A 22993-nucleotide genomic window follows, 5' to 3' on the forward strand; every position below is an offset into this window, starting at 1 on the left:
CCCGGCCCAGCCCAGCCCCGCTGCAGCGGCAGCGCTCGGCCCCGCGCTGAGGGCACCGCGGCGCTGAGGGCACCGCGGCGCTGAGGGCACGGCTGCGGGGCCTGGGGCGGCCCAGCCAGACTGCTCGGCTGCAATGGTAATGCCAAAGCCAAATCCGGCTTCTGGGTGTTAGGGGCGGCTCCGCAGGGGTTTTGGCTTGTTCGGGCTGTTTCGCTGGGATCGACGGGTATGGTCCCTTGGAAAGCTCGCAGGGTAGGGAGTAAGGAAAGCCTTCGGAGAGGTTTTACTCTGCCCCATGCTGACTTGCAACCCACCTGTTTCATCCTCTGTGACCCCCATGTCATGTTCGCATTGTCGGGTGGGTTGTCCCCTTCAAACGTTTTGGAGAAGTTGCTGTTGCAGTCGTGCTTGTTTCCCCATGTCTCCTGTCCTCCCTGCCCCTTGGCCACACTTCCTCATTTTGTTACAGTCGTGCCAATAACCAAAAACCAAACGGGCTGTGGGCTCTGCCTCAGCTGTATGGGAAAAGGTCAAAGGTTGAGTTTTGTCTTCTGGAAGTAAATAGGATGGGTTTTGCTCCTGTACTGTCACTGTAGTGTGAACTTTGTTTCAGAAAATAACAAGTTTAAAGGCAAACTTCTGCTACATTGTCATGTACCTTGTCTTGACGAGTGTAAGAAGGTGAGAGAGACCAAAGCATGAAGCAGTCCAATTATTGCTAGAGAAGAATTAAAAAACCCCAATTTAAAAAAAACAGGGAAAAAACTATACTGGTAACAAAAGTATTTAGAGTCGTCTGTGTTAGTAACTCTTAGAAATATTAAATCTCTTTTTTTCCAGGTTTAAAACATCCTCATAGACACTCATCTGTATGTATAGCAAATGCAGAAAGTACTGAAGACACTCTGAGGCTGCTTTTGAAGACAAAGACTCATATTTGCGATAACATTCCTTTATGTTGGCATAATATACAAGGAAAGTAAGGGCTTCATGAAGGCGTGACATGCATAAGCACTTTTAACCCCTTAACTTCATAGTTGCTCTGTCACAGTAAGGCAAGTCTGGTTTAGTTGGAAGAGTTTATTCTGGGAACTTGGTCTTTAAGAAGATACAACAGGGTTTGCACAGCTTGTAGGGAGGTGAAGACCTGCATATTCCTCTGGCATAGTTATATTTGTTTTTCTTTTGATTGTATCTATCTTCTAGTCTGGACAATGGTTACTTTCCAGCAAAAGATTTTACACTTGGTCAAGTGTTTCAGAAGACAATGGCCTTTATTTTCCAACTCTGAAAGGACTACTGTATGTGGAGCAGACTGCATGTTGATGGCATTACAACTGTCCATGGCTGAAGTCAATAAACAGGTTAGCATTCTTTTCAGTATGTTCTTGGTGCTTGGCACACCTCAGACTTGGTTCTCTGGCTGCACTTAGTGCTTAGGCACCAACTTGAAATGACTTTTTTTTGTTTCCTTGCTGTATGTTAAAACAAGGTGTATCTAAGGGCCAGATGCAGCGAGGCAAGAAAATTATTATGGTTAAGTGCACTATTGAAGCAGGGCTTAGAAAAAGGATCTGCAAGACAGATGGGAGGATGGAAGTGCTTTATGTGTATATTTGAGCTCCAAACAGAAATACACAAACTAGTGTATTTCTGCTGACCACATCACTTCTGTTTATTTCCATCTTTTATTTCTTTAGTGCTATAGATCAGGGTGGGAGAACTATGGCATTTGGGGTGCATTTTTTTTCTGAGTGCTCCAAAAATATTTTTGAATGACATATGAAGAAGATGATTCCAAAACTGATTTGGTATAGTTTGTGTGAGTTGCACTTGCCACAGTATGTTCTTGACTGCTGCTTTTCCTGGCACTTGTCAGGTGAAGACCTATATGTACCTGTAAGGAGGTGTAGCCCTAAAGTGTCTCTGAAAGAAGCATGGCTTGTCAGAGCTGGAGGATGTCTGAAACATACTAGAAACAGTTGCAATATACAATCAGGCCTTTGCCTGTGTCTCATCTAAGGAGACCTATTGCAATAATTTTTTTAACAACCTAAAGATACCTTTTTAGGTTAATTAACCTAATTATTGATGGAAACAATACTGGTTTTGGAAGACTTACTCGAGTGTTGCATGGTAAGTCAAGCTCGTAGCACAAAGCTTTAGTGTAAGAAAACCAAAACAAGCATTTCAAATCAGTAAACATACCAGAAATAAGAGAACCACATCAATGTGAAATCCCTAAGCCAATAAAAAACCCAAACAAACAGAAAACCTGTTCAGTTTGGGTATCAGAAAAAGTTTTGAAGTCTGAAATGTGCAGACTGGGGGTATCTCTTGTCTAAACATTAAGTATAAAACTGGTTGTCATCCCCCATTGTTAGAAACATTACAGTAAGGATACTAGAATGCCAAGATACTACATTTGTACTTGTTGGAATGTAATATATTCCAGCCAGGAGCCTGGTGTCCTCACAATACCTGTGTAGGTTAAAATGAGAAAATCAGTGTGCATCAAAATTAACTCTTGGAAAACTGGTGAAAGACATTAATGCAAAACTACATATGGAGGTGATAGCTGTTTGTCATGTTTGTTGTGATTCTCAATGGAAAACTGCAAACAGTTTTCCAAAGCCACCTCTGGAAACTAAAATGTGGTGTTCTACTGTATGCCAAAGCTTACAGACATGAAAAGGTTATGGTTCATTGCTCCCTGCTTTCCTCACAATAAGTTTTTTTCTTCCACTAGAGGTAATTAGCTTATTCTACTTCATCCTTTTTTTTCCTCTTCCAGAAAATATTCCTCTCTTCCAGAAATATCTTTTCTTTCAGAGATGCTCTAAGAAAAATTATAGCAGTTATTTTCAACTAATTAAATTTTGAAATGTTTAGCTTCTCCTTCAGATCTGAGGAAAGAACAACTTTTCAAAACCCTGATATGTTTTTTCTGGTTATACTAGTTGGTCTAATAAGACACACCTTAGCTTGCATATGTGGATTAAAATTGTTTTAGCATTTGCATGTTCTGCCTCTGAAGCACAATTTCTTTAGATGGTATCCATTTTGAAGTTCACAATCTTAAAGCAAAATCTATCTGGTTTATTTTGTCCAGCATTGAAACTTCAAACTAAGATGCAGAGTATTACAGTTGTAGGCATGTCCCTTGTTAGGTTTCTGATTTAAATACAATAATTTTGAATTGTTAGCACCTGTAGAATGGAAATTTATTTAAGGAATGTCAATTGCTTCAATAAAAATAATTTCATTAGCAGGTTATTGAGTGGCTGTATTGAGAAAAACCCAACACATCCAACCTATCACAAACAACCAAAATGCACTTCTCTTCCTTTAGGAGCCTGGACCATTTTAATGGATTTGGTATTTTAACTGGCACCTGTATTTGCAGTGGAAATGAAAATTACAAAGCTTTTAGGAGAACTCTAGGGAAGCTTAAAAGCTTTATAATTTATTTCTTAAATTTCAGCAGAATAAGGGTAAGGGTAAAAAGTGTGATAAACCCTGATCAAACAGCAGGGATGAAAGAAAAAAAAATATCTATGCTCTGAATCCCTCTGAAAATACTTTGGTTTGTAGCACAGTTGCAGCCATGTGGCATAAAGACAAGTGTCATAAGGTCTGTGATGGAAAAAAATACTTTTTACCTAGATTGATTGGTATAGATCTAAAATCTAGGAACATTTCCAAGAAGAACCTTCCTCAAGGTCTGAAATAGTACAAACAGTTTTGAAGATGAAGTTCAGCTGAGAGTAATTGCTTTAAGTTGACTGTTTGTACCTGTGGATCAGCAGGGGTAAAAGATGAGTTATTAGGTCAAATATTCACCTGTCATTTTTAGACTATGTCTGTTTAGCTAGTGGGATGGGAAACTGAAATGTATCAAACAATTATTTTTCCAGAATCTGTGAGCTTAAGTTGTCAGACTTAAATGTGTTGTAAATCTCTTCTAGAATGAGAACTTAGATACTGGAGGAAAAACTGCTTCATTGTTGATTTTAGAAATATATCTTCCCTTTTGAAATTTGTGTTTGTATCTTTCAGATTTTGCATAAAAGCAGTTGTGGTATGTGGTTTAGTTCTATTCTGTGCTTCCATGAGTGCATTTTGCATGCTGACTGAAGAATGTTGTGTTCTGTTTGGTGTCTTGTATTTCTTCAAATGATTTCCCCAATTATCCTGTTTCCATGTTGGCAAATGAAGAAAAATTTGGAGTTTTACAGTGTTACTCCCTTAAAACTGTTCTATTTGTCTCCCTTTTGACAATGAGATACTCCTGACTAACTTTGTAGCAATTTTATGTGATATATTGCTTGTAATATTTGTGATGATTCTGCTAAGAGAAGTTGTCTTGGCCATTCTTCAGCATGATTAATTATTCACAGAATCACAGAAGTGTTGAAGTTGGAAGGGAGCTCTGGAGGTCATCTTATCCAGCCTCCCTCAAGCAGGGCACCTTCCAGGTGTCTTTCAAATTGTGTCTGAGGATGGAGACTCCATAACCTTCCTGGACAACCTGTGCCAGTACTCAGGCATCCTCAGAGTAAAAAGGTGGTTCCTGATGTTCAGAGGGAACCTTCTCTGTGTGTTTCAGTTTGCGCCCATTGCCTCTGCTCCTACCACCTGGGCATCTCCTGGCTCTGTCCTCTTTGCACCCTCCCTTCAGATATTGGTATGTATTGAGGAGATATTCCCTGAGCCTTCTTTTTTCCAGACTAAACAGCCACAGCTTTCTCAGCCTTTCGTCATGAGTGCTCCTGTCCCTTAATGATGTCTGTGAACTTTGTTGGACTTCTCTCCAGTGTTTCTCTGTGCCTCCCTCATACTGAGAGCCCAGAACTGGACACAGTACTTAAATTTGGTCTCAGCAGTGCTGAGTAGCCTTCTTTACAAAGGACAGGCTCTTCTTTAGGAAAGAATTTGAAGTAACAAATATTTCCATGGATTTTTTTTTAGAAGAAATTATATATTGAGCCTGTTCTACAGCCTTTCCTTATCTCTGTGTAATCAAATCCTATCTGTAAGTTACTTTCATGTATTTTTGTTTTGCTTAACAATTGAGGTTGTTTTAACTGTATTAAAACTCTTGCTACCTAAGTGTTGATGCATCTTTCCTAGCTTATCAATAGGACTTTTTCTTCCCCCTCCCACCCCTCTCTCTGTAGTATTACAGGTGTCTGTTTTGAGGAGTAAAAGAAGAAGCAAGGATGTGTGGAGTTTTGTTTTTGTTTGTTTGTTTGTTTGTTTCTAACCAGCAGGGTTCTAAATTGTCAGTCTTTTGTTTTTATTGCCACTATAATTGATGGGGTTGGCTTTAGAAAGTGTTGGTTTGTTGTTTGGGTGAGTACAGTTTTTGCTTTGCCTATTCTGTGATTTTGCTGTTGCAACTACTGCTCCACTGTCCCATATGTGCAATAGCTCTATAAACAGAGTATCTACTCTCTTAGGCCCTGGTGCTTTGTCCCTGAACACTTCTCCTCACCCACTAAAGAAAAAAAGTGTTCAGTGCCCATGCCATTGTCATTTTATTTATTATTATTTTATAATATTGCCATTTCTCTAAGCTTGGGCTATTGACCCGTAACTTTACTGATTCTGCACTTTGCAACCTCATGATTGTCTGATGTCTAAGTGTTTGTGTTCACATGACCCAGTTTCTCAGTCTGTGCACAGTACTATCAGCATGATGTGGAACTTGTTAAAATGCTGCTTTTTCCTACCCTAATGTGCTTTCTGTACCTCAGTTTGTCAACTCTGCTGGGTGAGAGTGTAGGGGAAGCAGGGAAGGCTGAGCAGGACTAGAAGTGACAAGAGTGCAGAATTGCCCAATGTCTTGGTTTGGAAATGCAGGTGTCTGCTAAGAAAGGCAGGAGCCTCCCCTGAACTGGAAACTGTAAACCCCCTCCAAATTGTTATAAATTTGAAATTAGGGGCGGGCTCTCAGGCAAAGATATGGGAGCAGGAATAACAGTTCCTTTATTAGGGAAGAAAATAAAAAAATAAAATAAGCAATGCAGTAATACAAAACAACACTGACAGAGTCAGAACACAACCTGACACCCTGTTGGTCAGGGTGCTGGTAGCAGTCCAATTGGAATTGTGGCTGCAGTCCTCCTGGAGTGTCAGGTGTGGTTCTGTTGGAGCAGGGATCCTGTAGAAGGGTGGAGTCTTCTTCTGAAGATCCAGTGGAAGAGGTAGGTGTTCTTTTGGGAAATCCAGTGGAAATGCTGTTCTGGTGTTCCAGAATCTCCAGATTATATCCAGGTAGGAATGCATGGCTCCTCCCACTGGGTGGGGCATCTCACAGTGGGTTGCTGTAATTCTTATCAGCCCTGCAGTGACATTCAATAGCCTGTTATCAGCAGATGTCTCCCTGGAGAGAGGATTGGTTGTGGAAGAGATAAGGAAAACTGCTCACTTAACAGAAGACAACTGCCATACGTCTAACAGATGGTAAATGGAATACAAATTGCTTGACAATCTTGGACATCCAACTGAAGGACAAAGCCAGAAAACAATGTTGCAGTCTGGGAGTGTGCCTGGAAAGAATAGACCCAACACAGAGATGGTGCTTAAGCACAGCAGTCTTTTACACACATATTCCTAAAAGTGTTGGTGAGCCTTTGTTTGGGAAAGGTGGAAGCCAAAATTTTGATACTGAAATGCACAGCTTTCTGTTTTTTGAAAAAAAATTGCTGTCAAAATAGATATTAATTTGCTATGTAGTTAGCACTAGAAAACTTACAATACCTTCAAAATAGTAAAAAATGGTGTCTTTAAGCATGAAATGCTGCTAGTGGATTTCAGACATTCTAAAACCAGAGTCCCCAGGTAACTTAATATGATGTATTACCAGGAAGTGAGGGTACTTTATAATACTGTATTGGTTCTATTCCTATGAAATGAAATACTTGCTCTGCCTATAACAGAATGAAAATATGGGACTTTTTAAACTTCCTTAAGCTATTAGCCAGTTAACAAATGCTTACTGCAAAACACCACAGTATTTTTAAAATTAATTTTAAAACCAGAGACTTGACAAAATGACTGTGTAAGTAATGGAATATGCCATCACAGTAAATGCTTGATCACAAAGGTTAATATCTGGAATGCAATATTTGGATTTAAAATATTTTTGCAGTGCTAACATAAACTTTGCTAATCTCTGCAGCCCCTTGATCCGGTGAGGAAAGGTTTTGATTTATTAGATACCTTATGAGGTTGTACTTTAACTTGGTACTCTAGAAGGATTTTGATTCAAAATAAAGTGAGAAAACAACATTTTTTCCCCATCAACTGCTGCCTTGATCTGTTTAAATTGAGTTATAATATGATTATATGTTTAATTTTTTGAGGGGCTGAAATGAAAATCAGGTGCTTTTCAGAAAACACATGCAGTTTTAACATTCTGGTGATATGTAGAATAATATGTAAGTTCATAGTGCTGATTTGTCATAACCTATGCACAAATAAGAAGGCAGAAAAGTGCTCTGAAGCTAATATATTTGAGTGTTCTTTTGTTTTCTCTTCTTGGTCTTTGCCTAGGCAACATCAAAATAGTTGACTTTCAGGATTTTGGAATTGTGTTTTTACTGAGGTCTATTGAGAAAGTTGTGCTAAATGTGTTAGAACCCAAAGGAGGGATAATTTGGGCTGGAACAACATAAATTTTTAGAATTTCTCATGTTTTCTTATTTCATGTGTTCTGTTGCTGATGGTATTTATAAGTAATTATTTTTGCTTAATGTGGAAATGTCATGAAATAGCTCCTAAACAGCAAAGGTTTAACTCTGTCACTATGGACAGGCAAAACAAGGCTTGTTACTTGGTCACAGGGCATTTATCTCACCTTACATGGTGAAAACCACGTTTTTTTAGCTGCCATGTATTGGGGAGTGCTTTAGATACCAGAAGTGTGGAGAAAAGTTTACCAGCAGGAGCTGGGAAGTGGTACTCAGTTTAAAGAGCAGGGTGTAGACAAAAATGAGGAGGACAAGCTGTGAAAGAGAAGGTGGTAAGAGCAAGTGGTTGGATGAGATGGCAGAGGGGCACATGGAACAAAATCTGATAATTTTCACTGAAAGAGTGTAGTCTATACTGCATAGTTAATGTTAATTACAGTAGTAGTAACAGAGGGATGTGCATGGCTTTCATGTTTTATTAGAACTGTGTTGCAGCACTGTCAGTGTTATGATAAAGTATAACTATTAGCACAAGAAAGAAAACCTCCTTTTTTAAAATTGACGTATGTTTTCCCAGTTTACTGCTTGAAACAAAGTAAGGGAGCCATATTTACTCCCTTTGGGAAGTAAATGCCTGCCATGCTGAAAGGTATTTCTGCAAATAAAGAACTTCGTGCAAAAAGTAGTCCTGCAACATTCACTGTATTTTCTCATGAGTGAAGTTTAATATATATACCTGGTAGTTTAAAGATCAGGAACAAATACCGACAGAATATGACAAAATTCAACTGTCAATGTGAAGCTATAAGTAAGACTTCATTTCTGATCAATTTGAATTGTAATAATTTTCAAATTTATGTTTGTTGTTTATATATTTGCAGCTTGCTTTAAATTTCTTTTCAAAACTATGCTGAATATGCAACCTTTTTTTTTTCCCCTTTTTTTTGTTCTGTTAGCACCATGGAGACTTCACAGTATCACTTAGTGATGTGTTGGAAACGTGGAACTATTTGTTACATGACAAACTGGGATTCTATGAAAACATGAAAGAACCTGAAAATTATGCTGATGTGAAAAAAGCCTATCATGCCTTCTTAGCAAGAAGCAATATGTTAGATTTAATAGACATATATCAGAAGTGCTGTAGTCTTGGACTTTTAGCTGAAGATGAAAGCATAAACCCTGTAAGTATTATGTTTGTTTGACCTCCTATGTTGTTTTGACATATTTCTGGTTCCAGGTATGGATTTACGACACTTCTAATTATATACAGGAGCTCTGGATTATTCACAACTTTGGGGAAGCCCTAGAGTTTAAATTCCCAAGTTCTGTGAAGGGATTTTAAATTGACTCAAAAATTATTTCTTTATTGTCCTTCTGGATAGTGAGGTCCCACAACTCTTCTATGAATAAATGACTCCTTGTCATAAATTGGATTGAGAAAGAAACAGTAGAGATTTGATAAAACTGGAACAAAGCTTAGTAAATTAACATGTCATGGAGTTTTGGTTGTATGTTGATGTGCAGCCAAAATATTTTTAATGATTACTGTTTTGAAAACACCATGCTCTTTAAACAAAACTTCTGTATAATATATGTATTTGCATGTTAGGGGTTTTTTTTCAGAAGTTCCAGTTCAGCCGCTCAGTTATAGCTCTGTTGTAGTTTATTGCAGGTCTTTTGTTTATCTGGGAGTTTTAAAGTGTTTTTCTTTTCCTCCCGCTTTTCATGGGGAAGATAGAGAACTTAGATGGGTTAATGAGCTCTTCCTGAACTCAGCATAACATATTAATGTTCTCCAAAATATAAGCAGTGCATTTTAGTGCAAGTGTAGAACATAACTGTTTGAGATAATTTCTAAGTTATTTTTAATCTTGCACTTCATTTCTCTAATTGAACAGTTGTACTTCAAAAGACTAAAACTAAAAGTAGACTGTAAGGGCTGTGGTAACCTCAAACACTAGCAAAGTGATGGATAGGTATATACCAGGTTTTAAACCCACTTTTCCTTTCTAGTCATCTTCATGTTTAAGTTTATTATGATCTTTTTATTAAAGGTTCAGCTGTTGGAATTTATTTCTGGTGTAATGAATGCACAAGAAAATAATGGTTCTGTTCTTTCTACTCCTACACAAATCAACAGACAGGGCCGGGAGCATGTGAAGGTAAAAATTATTTTTGTCTCTTGTAATGGTCTGTATCTATTGAAAAGATGAAATATAACATTGTTTTATTTTCCCATGATTGCTATTCAAATGTGGCTGCATTGAAAAAAACCAACCTGCATATCCAAACTCTGTATCACTTGAGTATATTATAGGTGTGTATGGGGCTATGTGCTGAAATTTATGTTCTGGAGGGCAGTCCAGCATGACAGGCACTTGATGTAGAACAAATTTTTCTACAAATACACCATCACTCCAACATTGTTTTGACTGCCCATTAAATAACTGAAGTACTCTCCTTCGATTTCATTTTATTAGCTTGTAGTCCCTTACATATGGAAGAAATCTGAACAGCCACTGTAGTGGTAGCTGGAGCAAAGCAAACAAAATTTGGCTGTTCCAATAGAGGACTTGAGGACTCTTTCCCTTTACCCTTTCAACCACCAAAATAAGAATCTCTGGGTACTTTCTAGCATTAGCATTAGAAACTTTCTAGCATTCTAGCAGTGTTTGAAATGCTGGAGCTTTAGTCATTTCCAAACTTGCTTTCCTCATAATAAATAGCAATTTCAAAGCAATCTTTGGGTATAACTCAAAATATTTTTGGACAAGGAAATATTTTCTGAAATGAGGTTCTCCTATAAACAGCACTTCTACCACTAACACAGTGGATTTCTTCCTGCTTTGACTTGTGCAAGAAAAATATTCTTTGCTCTTTTTTCCTCCTCTGAGGACTGTCTTTGCAGAATGTCACACGGACATGTGGTTTTGTAAATATATATTTTGTTGTATATGTACTGTGGTTGAGAAGATATTCCATAGCAGGTATACATTTTCTTGTTATATGTTCTTCTTTTAATGGCCTCTTTTTTTGATTTTTTTTTTCTTTGCTTGCAAAAGAACTGCAAATTCTTCTGTTCTGGGGCTGTTGTTCTCACAGGGTCTCAAACAGTACTGCAATGTTATATATTGGTTATGTGGGTGAGGCTGGATCACAATTTATGTCCAAACTCAATCAGTGGAGTTTCTTTGGTTGAAATTCCCTAGAAGCCAAAATAAAAAATTACTGAATCTGTGGCAGAGCTGGCAAGTAGCTTAAAATCTTGGTATTTTTGAAGTTAATGACAAATTCTTGCATGGTTTCATGGTGCTAGTATTTGCTTTGAGGTAGAAAAGGGATCTCTGTGGGGAGGTTTCTAAACAGAAGTTTATAACCAATTTTAATAACCCTCTAACACCTTGTGACCATTCAATTACCTTGTATGCAATTCTAACTTACCATGTTTGATTTCATCAAGACTTTCAGAATCCTCATGCATAAAGTAGCATTTTGAAATTATGCAAGGTGAATTCTTACTCTTCCAAAAACTACATCAGTACGTGTCTAATTAACTTTAAAATAAAATGAAACATTGTTTACAGCAGCAGGAGGACCAATTTGTGTGATGTTTTCTCATGCAGGTGACAATCATGGCAAAGAAGTCTGTCTGTTCATACTTAAGCCTTTTGGTGAATTCTAAGGACGATCTGGCATTGGCTCATATTCTAAATGTTCCTGACAGAGGACTTGGTAGAGAAGCCTTCACTAACCTGAAACATGCCTCACAGGAGAGAAACATGTCCATTTTTCTGGTATGTGTGTCAAATTACTCTTCCTGGAAGTCAGGACTAATAAATTAGATCTCTAAACAGAGAATGTGGCTTTAATCTAATAGGCAACACTGATGTTTGCAAGCTGAGTCAAGTGCCACCATAAACAGGATTTTAAAGCCAAAGAGACAATAGATTCTGTGGGGAGAAATGGTTTCTTGTTTGGCCCTGGGATCCTCGAGGTGGACAGAAAAAATAGTTTCTGTGTGTATCTCAAGAGTTCTAAAATGGGATCTTGCAGTAGTTGTCAGCACAGAACCATCTCAAAAATAGTTGAAACAAGATAAATAAGAATTCTTTCTCCAAAGAACCACTGTAGTCTTATACTCAAAATAGTCATTAAATTTTGCAGTGTGACCTCAGTACAGACAACAGCAGTCTGAGTTAAAGACAGTATGGGTATGTAGTCACTGAAGCAGCTGCATTCTCAAACTTTTATGGTTGAATGGATATGGAAAAGTTGTGAAATCTCACTTGCAGTTTTAATTATTTTAGCTCCTGATGCTCTGTTAACATTGCATATAAAACTGTATATGTTTGGACTGGATTTACCAGGTCTTCTTCACAGTTGCCAGAGAGGAAACTTCTTTACTGTGTAAAGAAGTCATCTTTTCTGGCATATGTGTCTTGTAGAAATCCTGAAAATGAGAGTATTTTCTATTGGGAAGGCAAAGTCCTATGAACTGTGTACTCGATCCATAGGAAATCTTTAACACAATGACAGGAATACTGGCAGGTTTACATTCTGTGCAAGAGTAATTCCAGTTTTTTTCTTTCCAGCCCTAAAAGCTTTATGATTTAGCTCTGTACTCTGAAATTAAAATTTATGTGTAGAATTAACATTACTGCATCTGTGTCAAGTGCATTGGATTGTTATCGTTACTTTCACCTTCCTGGACAACTGCCAGGGGTTTTGTTCTTACTGTTGCCTTAAAATTTTGGGGGTTGTACTCTGAGGTATGTCTTTGGCACATCTTTGATTTACTGCATATAAAAATATATGGACACTTTCAGAATGACAGAAGTGTTAACTGTCATTATTTTTGATAAGACTTGAATATACATTATTTGCATCTCTGAAAATTGTTATAAACTGAAGTCAATGTTTACATGCTAATGTTAAAATTGTCCTTGGGTCATAGAGAGCCCTTTGAATATAAGAGCAGTTTTTGTGAGGCCAGCAGGAGCATTTGAACAGCCACAACAAAAAAAAAGCTTTGTTTGATTTAATAAGCTTTTGGTCCTAAGCTTTGAAAGGCTAATGTAAACATCAAAGTAGTTTGGGTTATTTTTACTTTGGCTTGTGTTTTTTTTTTAATACTATTATTCTATTTAGTTATTGATCTTGCAAATATTGAGATGTACAGAGCTTGCAATTAGGAGCTGTTGTTTGATTTCAGGGAAGCTATTTCTGCTATCAACCAGCTTTTACACAATTTGCAGACCTGTAGGAAAGGCTCATTTCAATGTATGTACAGTCCATGGCTGTCTATAGTTTGATATTTCTGGCTATTTCTCCTAATAGATGGCAACATCTTTTATCCGGACCATAGAACTTGGAGGAAGAGACTCTGCATCTTCTTTGTATGGTCCTTTAAGAGCCCATGTAAAAGGGCTTTCCAACTTTGTTAATTTCATTGACAAGCTGCAGGAAATTGTTGGTGAAATCTTAAATACAAGGTAATAAATTTTTGCCTGGGTGAGCCCTTCCTTTTCTTGTGCTTGAATAAAAAGAACAAAAGCAAATCAAATAATGTACTTATTAAAGAATCCAGAGTAAATTTTTAAAAATTAAACCTTATTTGAAAATGTAAATGAAAAAAAATGGGGGTAAGCTTATGAATTTTTGAGGGTTTTTTTTTTGTATTGAATTTTTACCAAATCTTTGTATGTATGGTGGTTTGGTTACTTCCCTAGCTGTAAATGAAGTTACAAAGATTTCCAGCTTGTGAGTCTGGTAAGTACATAAACTGATATGTGCTTTACTTCTTGCTACTTAATTCCTTCCTTTTGGCCATTTCATTCTGTTTGCCCTTATGTAAAGGAGTCTTTATTGCTGCTAACAAACGACAGTGTTGGTTATTTAGCCTTTTCTTTCTTTCATTTTAGCTATATAAATGAAGCATAAGAATTATTTCTTAGGGAGTCTCTGGTGGAGTTGCTGATTTTGATTGTGTTTGAAGAACTGAAGTTAGTCTTTTGGGCAGGCTTATAAATTTGTGATTAATTAGAGAAGTGTAAATGTTACACAGGGGTTTGAATTGGTAAGTACTGGCATTGTTACAGAGAGAAGAGCTATTTTCTTAAGTTTCATAGAAAATAATTTTGTCATTTATAATCAGTAATTTTTCCATACAAAACTTTGGCAAATCAGCTATAATGGTTCTGTCCTTGATACTGAGGAGTCTTTTTTTTTTTTTAAGTTTGAATTACATCTAATCCTCACAGTGGAAAACAAAATGTTATAAGTAAGCATTATTTAAGTTAATGTTCAGTTTCCATTGAAGCTGGAAGTGGGAAGTATTTCTGAAGTTGTTTTGCAGTTTTGTCTTACTTTTTTGTTCTGCTTTTTATTCTTTCATTTCAACATCCTGGATGCCAGGGACATACTGTCTGTGCTGGTGATTAAAGAAAACTATTTGCTCAACATATAGTATATTCTATTTTTCCTTTGGTTAAAACATATCTGGCACTGTATATTGATAAAAAATGAGAAATGGAAAAATATATATGCATGAACTTTTTAGGATGAAAAGACTATCAAGTGAATACAGTTCAGAAAAGTGTAGCATAAAATGCTGTATCTTATTAATTACTCCTCTGTTTAAAAGAGAATGTTTAAATGTGAGAAAAATTGGAGTAGGATAGTTGCTGGGAGTTATCAGCTTCTCACTGCGTGAATTCTCTAGAGCTTGGAAATGCTTTTTAACATTCAGATATTTATTGTGTAGCTTTCCCTGCAGCACCTGCTGTGCCATTTATTGTGGGGTATAAATCTTGTTAGTGTCAGATTCTGTGCATTAAATTGGCTGTATGAATGTAAGTATTGCTGTTGGTCTTGCTGACCAGGAGTGGAAGGTGGCTGTGCTGTGTTGTTTATAGCACCTCTTGAGCTACACATGGCCTTTATAACCTCACATTGTAAAATATGTTTTTCATCTGTGTATCTATAGATGTGTTCAAGTATTTGGTATGTCACATGGATGAGAACTGTCTGTGTGTCCTGCCTGTCATGTACCAGTTTTTGGGAGTTCCAGAGGATGCAGTTCTGTGCAAAAAATTTTCTCTACTTCTGTTGCTGCTGCAAGTAAAGACCAGATTAGGGGAAAAGGCAGCAATGCAGCACAATCCTGAGTTACTTAATCTATAGAAGCCTGCTGAGAAATCCAAGAGCAAACTAGACAACCTGTCTGTAGCATTGCTCTTTCCCTGATGCAGAGATTAGCCAACCTGCATTAAGCAGGTTTCTGTATTGGCTACGCCACAAGAAAAATGTTGTGTTTTTTTATTAAATGATTAGAAATCCGTTATTTTGTTTTAATTTTGTTTCCAGAGTGGACATCTAATGAAACTTGTAATTGCCCAAAATACAAAGTAACCAAATAAATGGTGGGTCACTGTGGGATGCATGTTGAAAAGAGGATTTCTTCATCTGCCTGACTCCTTTTCTTTGGGAATCTAGAAACCAATTTGAAGGGCTTGGATTGTGGTGGGAAGTGTTTAAGAATATTTTGAATTTAGGAGATGTTGTGCAACCAAGTATCTGCTAATCTGCAGAGAGTAACAAAAATGTATTTCTCATCTCCCCATCATTCAGCTAAGAAAGTGAACGGTAGATGGAATGAACAAAGGGAAATCTGTCAAACAGAGTGGAAGTTTAATGAAACTATGATGGTTTGGTTCAAATATGGCACTCCTGATAGCAGGAGAAATGGAAAGACAAAATGAAATTTGGTAGTTTCAAGGTGTAGTCACTGAAGACAATATTCCTACAAATCTCTAGCATGTGGGAACTGTTTGCCTCTCTTCATTCTCTAGAGGTCTAATATTAGAAGACATCACTAATCTTTCAAGAATCAATAGCATGAATATTCGTTAGCATTTGGGAGTGCTGTAAAACTTGTAATGCTAAAACTATTTATAGATTTTTCCATATAAGACTTGGACAATGTTAATACAGTAAATGGAGAACTTGGATATTCTACTTTTTTACACCTACTTCTTGACAAGGAGCATATCAATGTTGTATTTGTCAGCAAAGTGGATGATTATTATACACCTAAAGATCTGAAAATTCTTTCCTGCTGGTATAAATGAAAAGCTGCACTTTCAATCCATTATTCTGGAAACCCTTTTCTTTTAGACCAGAAGAACTCCTGAAATTACTTTTCCCAAGTTTGTTTAAAAAGTGTGACTTAAAATTGGAGGACAGGCGCTTATTTGTCACGTTGGTTACTGTGCTTGATGGTTAGTACAGGGGAATGTGTGTACATATACATACACGTTAAAAATCCTCGCTAATTTTGTGGAGTAGCAAAGTTGGGAGGTTGGCAGCATGTTTTCCCCTCAGCTGGGCGCTGCCCTCGGCGCAGGCAGCGGCCGCTGGGTGTCACCATCGCCCAGCGCACACCGGAGCCGGGTCGCCCTCACCGTGTCCCGCTCGCTCAGGAGCGGCTCCGTATCGCGGGCCCCTGCAGCCTCCGCAGCCTGCTGGAGCTTTACACAGCTCGCCTCCTCCGTGTGGATTTGTGCTCTCTGCTTCCCCTCGACAGGGAAAATGCTGTTTCTTATATGCTTCCTTTGGGAAGGTGATTGCATCTCGAGGCGCAGTAGAGAAAGCACATTGGACTCTATCTAGGCTTGTGCTGGATGTTTGAGTTAATTGGAGTGTGTTCACACAGCCCTGGAGGTTTGTGGTCTAAAATTGCTGGAAAGTTGTGCAAACACATGCAAAACATTGTATATAGGATTGCTTAAACTTAGGATTATAGAATAATTCAGGTTGGAAGGAACATCAGAAAGTTTTTGATCCAACATCCCTCTCAAAGCAGGGTCAATTATGGAGTCAGCTCAGGTTAATCAGGGCTTTATCCAGACAAGTTTTGTACAGTCTCTATCCTTGGAGGTTTTTAATCTCCCTCTTGGCAGCCTATTCCAACTGCTTTTGTCCTTATGGTGAGAAGTTGTGGGGTTTTTTCCTTATATTGAGTTGGGACCTCTCTTGTTTCAGTTTATGCCTATTGTCTTTTTTCATTGTCTGTCAACATGAGTCTGGTTCCATCTTCTTGCTTGCCACCCCGTAGGTATTGGAAAGCTGTTAGTAAATCCCCTGAAGCCTTCTCTTCTGCAGCCTGAACAAGCTGTTCCCAAAGCTGCTTCTCACAGGGCATGTCTGCCTGACCAGCTTGGCAGCCCTCTGCTGAACTTGCTCCAGTTTATCAGTGTCTTTCCTGGACTGGGGGCCCAAAACTGGACACAGTATTCTAAATTTGGTCCAACGAGTGCTGATTAGAGAGGGATAATCACATTCCTCAGACTACTGGCTACGCTACTGTTGATGCAGCCAAGGATACTGTAGGTCTTTTTTGCTGCCAAGGCATGCTCCTGGCTTGAAGCTTGCTTGCTGAACATGCACCAAGGTTTTTTACACAGAGCTGCTCCCCAGCCTGTATCATTGCAAGGGGTTATTCCTTTCCAAGACTTTGCATGTCTTGTTGAATTTCATATGGTTCCTGTCCACCCATTCCTCTTGTCTGTTTAGGTATCCTTGTGTGGCAGCTCTGCCCTCGAGAGCATTGACTGTACCATCCAATTTGGTGTCATCTGCAAACTCGATGAGCATGTAATTTTAGAGAGTCACTGCCAAAGATAATAGGAAAAAAACAAGTTTCAGGATAGGCCCCTATGTTACTCCATTGCTACAACATTTTTGCTACCTTCTGAGCATGATGATCCAACCAGTTGTTAACTCCTCTAATTGTCCATCCATCCAGACTGTAACATCATGAGAGTATTCTCTGAGAGTATTGATAAGCTTTGCTACAGTCAAGGGAAATGGCACCCACCATTCTCCCCTGGTCTGCAAATCCAGTCATTTTGTTAAAGGGAAAAACAGATTGGTCTGGCATAATTTACATTTGATAACTGCATGCTTATAGTTACTAGCTACCATAATCCTTCATATGCCCAGATATGTGTTCTTAGAAGACTTTGCATTATTTTCTTGAGGAACATAGTGAGTCTGATGAACTTGTGGTCTCTCAAACTGTCCTCATGGGTTTAGGTTTTAGGTTTGTTTGGTTTTGCTTTTGTTTTTCAATTATTTTCTTTTCTCCATTTGTCAGGGACCTTACCTGGTCACCCTGACTTTTCAAAGGTGATATCAAGTTGTCTTATAAGGGCATTTGCCAGTTCTATTAAAGCTCTTGGATACAATCCAATCCATTTGGTTCAATGTTTTTGAACATACTCAGTACTGTCAAGTGAAGCCTGATTTGATCTTTATCCACTGCTGGCAGCTCTTTTCTGAAAAATTTCTCTAATCAGTGTTGGTAAAGACTGAGGCAAAGAAGGCACAGAGTACTTGTGTTTTATCTGAGCCCACACTGTTGTAAAATCTGCCTTTCAGCAAAGGTCCCTCATTTTCTTAGTTCAGCAGGTGAAGCTCCTTTACATTCCTTGTAATTGTCAATTCTAGCTGAGCTTTGGTTTTCCTGATAACATCCCTAAATGCCCAGGTGATGTTTCTAGATCATTGTAATGTGTCCCTTCTTCACCATTGTTTGTGAAGCCCTTTTACATTCAAGCTCTGTCATCAGTTCACTGTTTAGCCAAGCTGGTCTGCTGATATTTCTGCATATTTTCCTAAGTGTTGTGATGGAATGGTCCTGTGCTCATAATATTATTATAGTATAATATAATTTATGTTATTATAATTAATAACAGCTTGCCTGAGCGCCTTTGCCTTTTAGAACTTTCTCACAGGAAATTCAATGGCTGCTCATCAAGATTTATTCTAAAAAGCATACTTGTTTACTTTTATAGCAACTTTGTCACCAGACTTGGGTAGCAAAGCTTGGGATGGAGAATATGAAGAGTCACTCTAATTTCTTCCAATGAGCTGAATGAGAAATTTTAGCCAATACAGCAAAAATAGCAGTAGCATGATGGAAAAATACTCTGCAACAGGTTTCTTTTCTTGCGTGTTTTTGTTATGAATATAATAACCTGTAAAGCTCCAAAGGTTCTAAGGAAGAGTCTTCACTTAATTTTGATATCTGTTAGAAAATTAGATTAATAATCATACATGCATTACTGGAGGTGGAATTTTTGAGTACTCTGAGTGCTCTGATATAGTTTTTTCCTTTACAGATGTTTGAAATCTAGATAAGTTTAGTGGTATGATCTAAATTAACATGGTGTGCCAATTTATTTAAAATTTATGCTTATAAGAAATAAGCCTTTAGATTTGCTTTAAAAGCACATTTACTGCTCTGTTAAAAACATTTGTATAGTATTTCTTCCTAGACACATTTTGTCTCATTCTTCTACCTAGTTAGATTGGGCTCTAGTTGACATCTTGCTGACTTGTTTTGAGAATGGAATTACTGCTACTCTCTTTCTATAGCTCTAAATTAACAATTGCTCAGTTACCCAATTTTTTATGTTCTAAAGCTTCTTTTAAATCCATAACAAGGAAAAAAGGCTGTGATCTCTTCCCACCCTGTGATTACTGGGTGTTTGTGATTTCTTTTAAGACACTTGCTCCCACTACCTATGTCAGATTGCTATATAGTTGTCATCTATTTTTTATCTCTGTTGAAGTTGAAATGAATGAATGACAATGTTGACCTTAATATAATAGAATTTTGACATGTTCTTTTCTGTTCTTGGAATAGACTTCAGGACTCTGTTCTGTTTTTTATCAGGTTTTGAATATTGTCCATATCCTCAACATTTCTTTCCCTTGTTTTAGCTATTTTAGTATTTTCCAAAAAAGATGTATTTTCAGAAAATAAAAAATTGCTTCTGCATCATAACTTTTCACACCAAGGCCTGAGTTCTGAAGAAAGAGCTCTTGCCAATGTAATTTAGATTTTTGGTAAGCAGAGGAGCTTGTTGATATGACAATCTCAGTGAGAACAAAATAGACAAGGTGTGCTAATTACTTCTACATAAGAAAAGATGGTTTGATAAGGAAAATGAGATAGAAAAAAGTAAGGTTGGGACTCAGATGATGTAAGGCAAAAAGGGTTCAAGGGGGTACAAGATCTGGCAATATTTTTAGTAGAAGAAACCAGTGACAGAAGATCAGATTTGCTAGTGCCTGAGTAACAAGTGGAGTTTTTACATTGCACTATTTTTTTTAAAACTCTTTAGAAGCCCTAGTGCAAATAAGGCATTTCTAACATATGATTAATTTTATCTATATGTAGACATTTGTTTTTCTTTAGCTATGAGACAGGTGAATTCTGCTTGAGTTGTCTACCGTTTTAGTGCTCAAAAAGCTGAAGAAGGTAAGCTACTCCTTCTGTCAGTTGGTCAAAAATAGTTGTGAATTTTCATGCTGATGGTCACATTTGGACTTGACTGGATCCATTCATTTGACAGTTGCCACTGTACTACTGACTTCAGGAATCTGTGTTTAAACATTCTGTTGGATGGTGGAAGGTGGTTGTTTCTAAAGTGTTTGGGTTTTTCTTCCATTTGTAATTACACTGATGAATTTCATTTTCTATTTCTATCATAGAAAAAGAATTTGGTTTTCTGGTTGAGTTTTCTTTCAGTTCATACCTTTTGAACAAAGAAATGTTGCATCTGACTGAACAGAATCATATTACTAGCTTTTAAAAAATTGCTCTTTTACAGCCTCTTCCATAGTGGCAATTGATGACTACATTTGGTGACTGGATTTGATAAGAGTCCTCCTTCAGTTTAGACTATGGATGTGTTACTGAAGCACTTTATCCTGCAGTAGCTTGTATCAGTAGCCTGTGATCTGAATGGAACATTACAGAAAACCTTTTAGCAGGAGCACTGACTAGAAGGGATAAGGTCTTTCCAGTTGCCTTAGACAAATGGCAGTGCTTGTTTAATATATCAACTTCATTCTTGAATTCAACTAGTTTTTTTGCTTCTCCTTCAGAATCAAAAAGAATGAAAGTTCTTTTTCTGCTGTAAAAATTATCTTAAGAGATGCCCATGTAATTTTCTATTAAAAACAAACCTTTGTGGTCCTTCAAACTGTTAGGAGCTGCAAAGTGGATAACAGTTTCCAACTTTATTTTATTCCTATAAATATTTTTTAAGTTCATTCAAATTCAACTGATTTTCTGAGTAATACAAATCTATGAAAGAGTAATATCAGAGCAAACTGGAAAAGGATGTCATCTTTGTAAAATAAACAAAACCCCAAACACTCCAGGTGCTTATTTACCACATTTTCTTTTTATCATCATGCTTTCAGTTAATCTTTTTGAACCTCACTAGAAATGGATCTAATAACTAGATCCAGCATTTTATATGTATGTCTATATGAATATATATTTACACAAATATATATGCCTAATGACACAACACAACTTATGTTCTGGTGTAAAATGGCATAAGCCTGTGGCAGGGCATTTCAGTGCTAATCCACACACATTGAATCAGCATTTTATGTCTTGGCCTGTTGATATAAATCCTACTTGAAGTATAAATAAACTTTTCCTTGCTCCAGTTAGTACTCTGTATATCTGATAGGAGACTGGAGCTCATTCCTGGAAAAGAAGGAATATGGGGAGAAGAAGAGATTAAATGAACTTTATTTCTACTAGCTAATATCTTTAGTTAGCATTGGGAAATAGAGGCAAAAAAATAAACATAGAAAATATTTTTGTGAAAGGTTTGTTGTTTTTTCCCATTGAAAATCTATGAATCTATAATTGAGTAACATGCAGAGCAAAGCCTTTAAATTAAGGGCATACTTATGTTAATTAACTATGCTAGTGTCCAGTACTAGTTGTATAATAATACTTTTTCTTCCAGCATACATATGAGTATATATGTTAAATGTGTGGAAATGTTAAGTTTATTGCTTATTTACAAATAAGTTCAACATATCTGTAGACAGAAATAACTGAACCTGGTTTTCAACTGAACCTGGAATTTTAGTCAGTCCCTTCACCTGCTTATTTGTCTTGAAGTTCTAGGTTTAGTTCTCATTAAATACAATACTTTTCTCATTTGAGGATATGATTATGGAAAATATAAGTTTAGGATTGAGGAAAACAGATCAGTCTGGCAAGAATCATTGGGAGACTTGGCTGCAGTTCCTATATGAGTCTCTGAAACAGGGCTCTTCTTCAACAATTCTCTCCCCTTACTTCTTGACAACTTGCAGTGGATTTTTTTTCCCTCCCTTTGAACTTTTCATTCTTGTGTGGTTAGATTGAATTGTGGGGTTTGGAGAAGTGGTACAATAGATTTTTTTTTTTAAACTGGATCGTTTCTAAAATCTGGATGGGTCTTGACCTGTCTACAGAGAGACTGGACATGGTGATTTTTCTACTGGCCAAGTGCATACACTGTGCTTAAATTTCTTCAAAGCATAAGTTTTTCTGTTTAATGAAGGCTGAAAAGCTAATGTGAATTGTATAATCTTGAGTCTGTAAAAGTTGAAGTTAAGAATTGTGTGGAAATATTTGTTTCTTTCCTGTTTAAAAAACCCCCCAACAACAATTCCCACCCAAAGTTTCATATTAATGTCAGGTTTTTCAAGTTATTTAGAGGAGTCTTTTTCAGCCAGAATAAGCCAAACAGTAAGGTCTCTGGCCCAGTTCCTTCCATGTATTTTAAGTGGAAACAATATAAGTAAACTATTTTTCCTCTGACTCAATTCCTATTCTTATCTAAGTCTGCCCAATTATTTTGTATTTTATATGAATGTAGACATGCAGAGTTTCATTTGATGAAGGTTCTCCCAACTGGAATTCTAAAATTTATCTTCAGAATCTAATGTGTACAAAATACATCTTTATTTGCAGTTGTAAGGTCTCCTTTTAGGGCAAGCTGGCAGGAGCATGAAGGAAACCAGTAAGGATGGAGGAAGCTGAATACTGGGTCATGTCATGGTTGGCTAAATGACCTGGAATAATGAAGCCATTGCTTTGGGGTATTGACAGAACTGTCATTTGCAGCATCATAAATGTACTAATGTACATAAATGTACTAAAAATTCTACTGTAGGTGCCAATAACAGCTCAGGATGCTGCATTTCTGCTTTGATGTGAACTGCAAACCTAATTTAGGAAAAAAAGCAGCTTTTGGGAAGAGATGATTATTATATAGGAGAGCTGACTGGTTCTTGTAATGCTTTATTTTCTTTGCCCAAGACAAAGCAGTGGTAGAACATATATTTGTTTAGGTACAAACATATATTTGTTTAGGTTTTTTTTTAGGAAAAAAATTAAGCTTTTAACTCAAGGAGCTTATTCTCTT

The 22993-nt window shown here is 37.2% G+C and overlaps 1 protein-coding gene across 6 annotated transcripts in view; it reads left to right on the plus strand.

The window, feature by feature from the left end:
* PARPBP (PARP1 binding protein) overlaps nt 1-22993 on the plus strand; it is a 40994-nt gene continuing 18001 nt past the window's right edge. Inside the window, exons 1-7 of one of the 6 annotated variants that reach the window (XM_050969696.1) lie at nt 1-136; nt 841-1364; nt 8654-8881; nt 9755-9862; nt 11324-11494; nt 13038-13192; nt 13430-13661. In XM_050969696.1, the coding sequence (XP_050825653.1) occupies nt 1215-1364; nt 8654-8881; nt 9755-9862; nt 11324-11494; nt 13038-13192; nt 13430-13439 (822 nt within the window). In that variant the 5' untranslated portion in view covers nt 1-136; nt 841-1214 and the 3' untranslated portion in view covers nt 13440-13661. Of the gene's footprint in view, nt 137-840; nt 1365-8653; nt 8882-9754; nt 9863-11323; nt 11495-13037; nt 13193-13429; nt 13662-22993 lie in introns of those variants that run through there. The other 5 variants (XM_030237846.2, XM_009094195.4, XM_018918727.3 and 2 more) reach the window with 5 other exon arrangements.

Source organism: Serinus canaria, chromosome 1A (assembly GCF_022539315.1).
Source record: "Serinus canaria isolate serCan28SL12 chromosome 1A, serCan2020, whole genome shotgun sequence".
In the NCBI taxonomy this organism is placed as follows: domain Eukaryota; kingdom Metazoa; phylum Chordata; class Aves; order Passeriformes; family Fringillidae; genus Serinus; species Serinus canaria.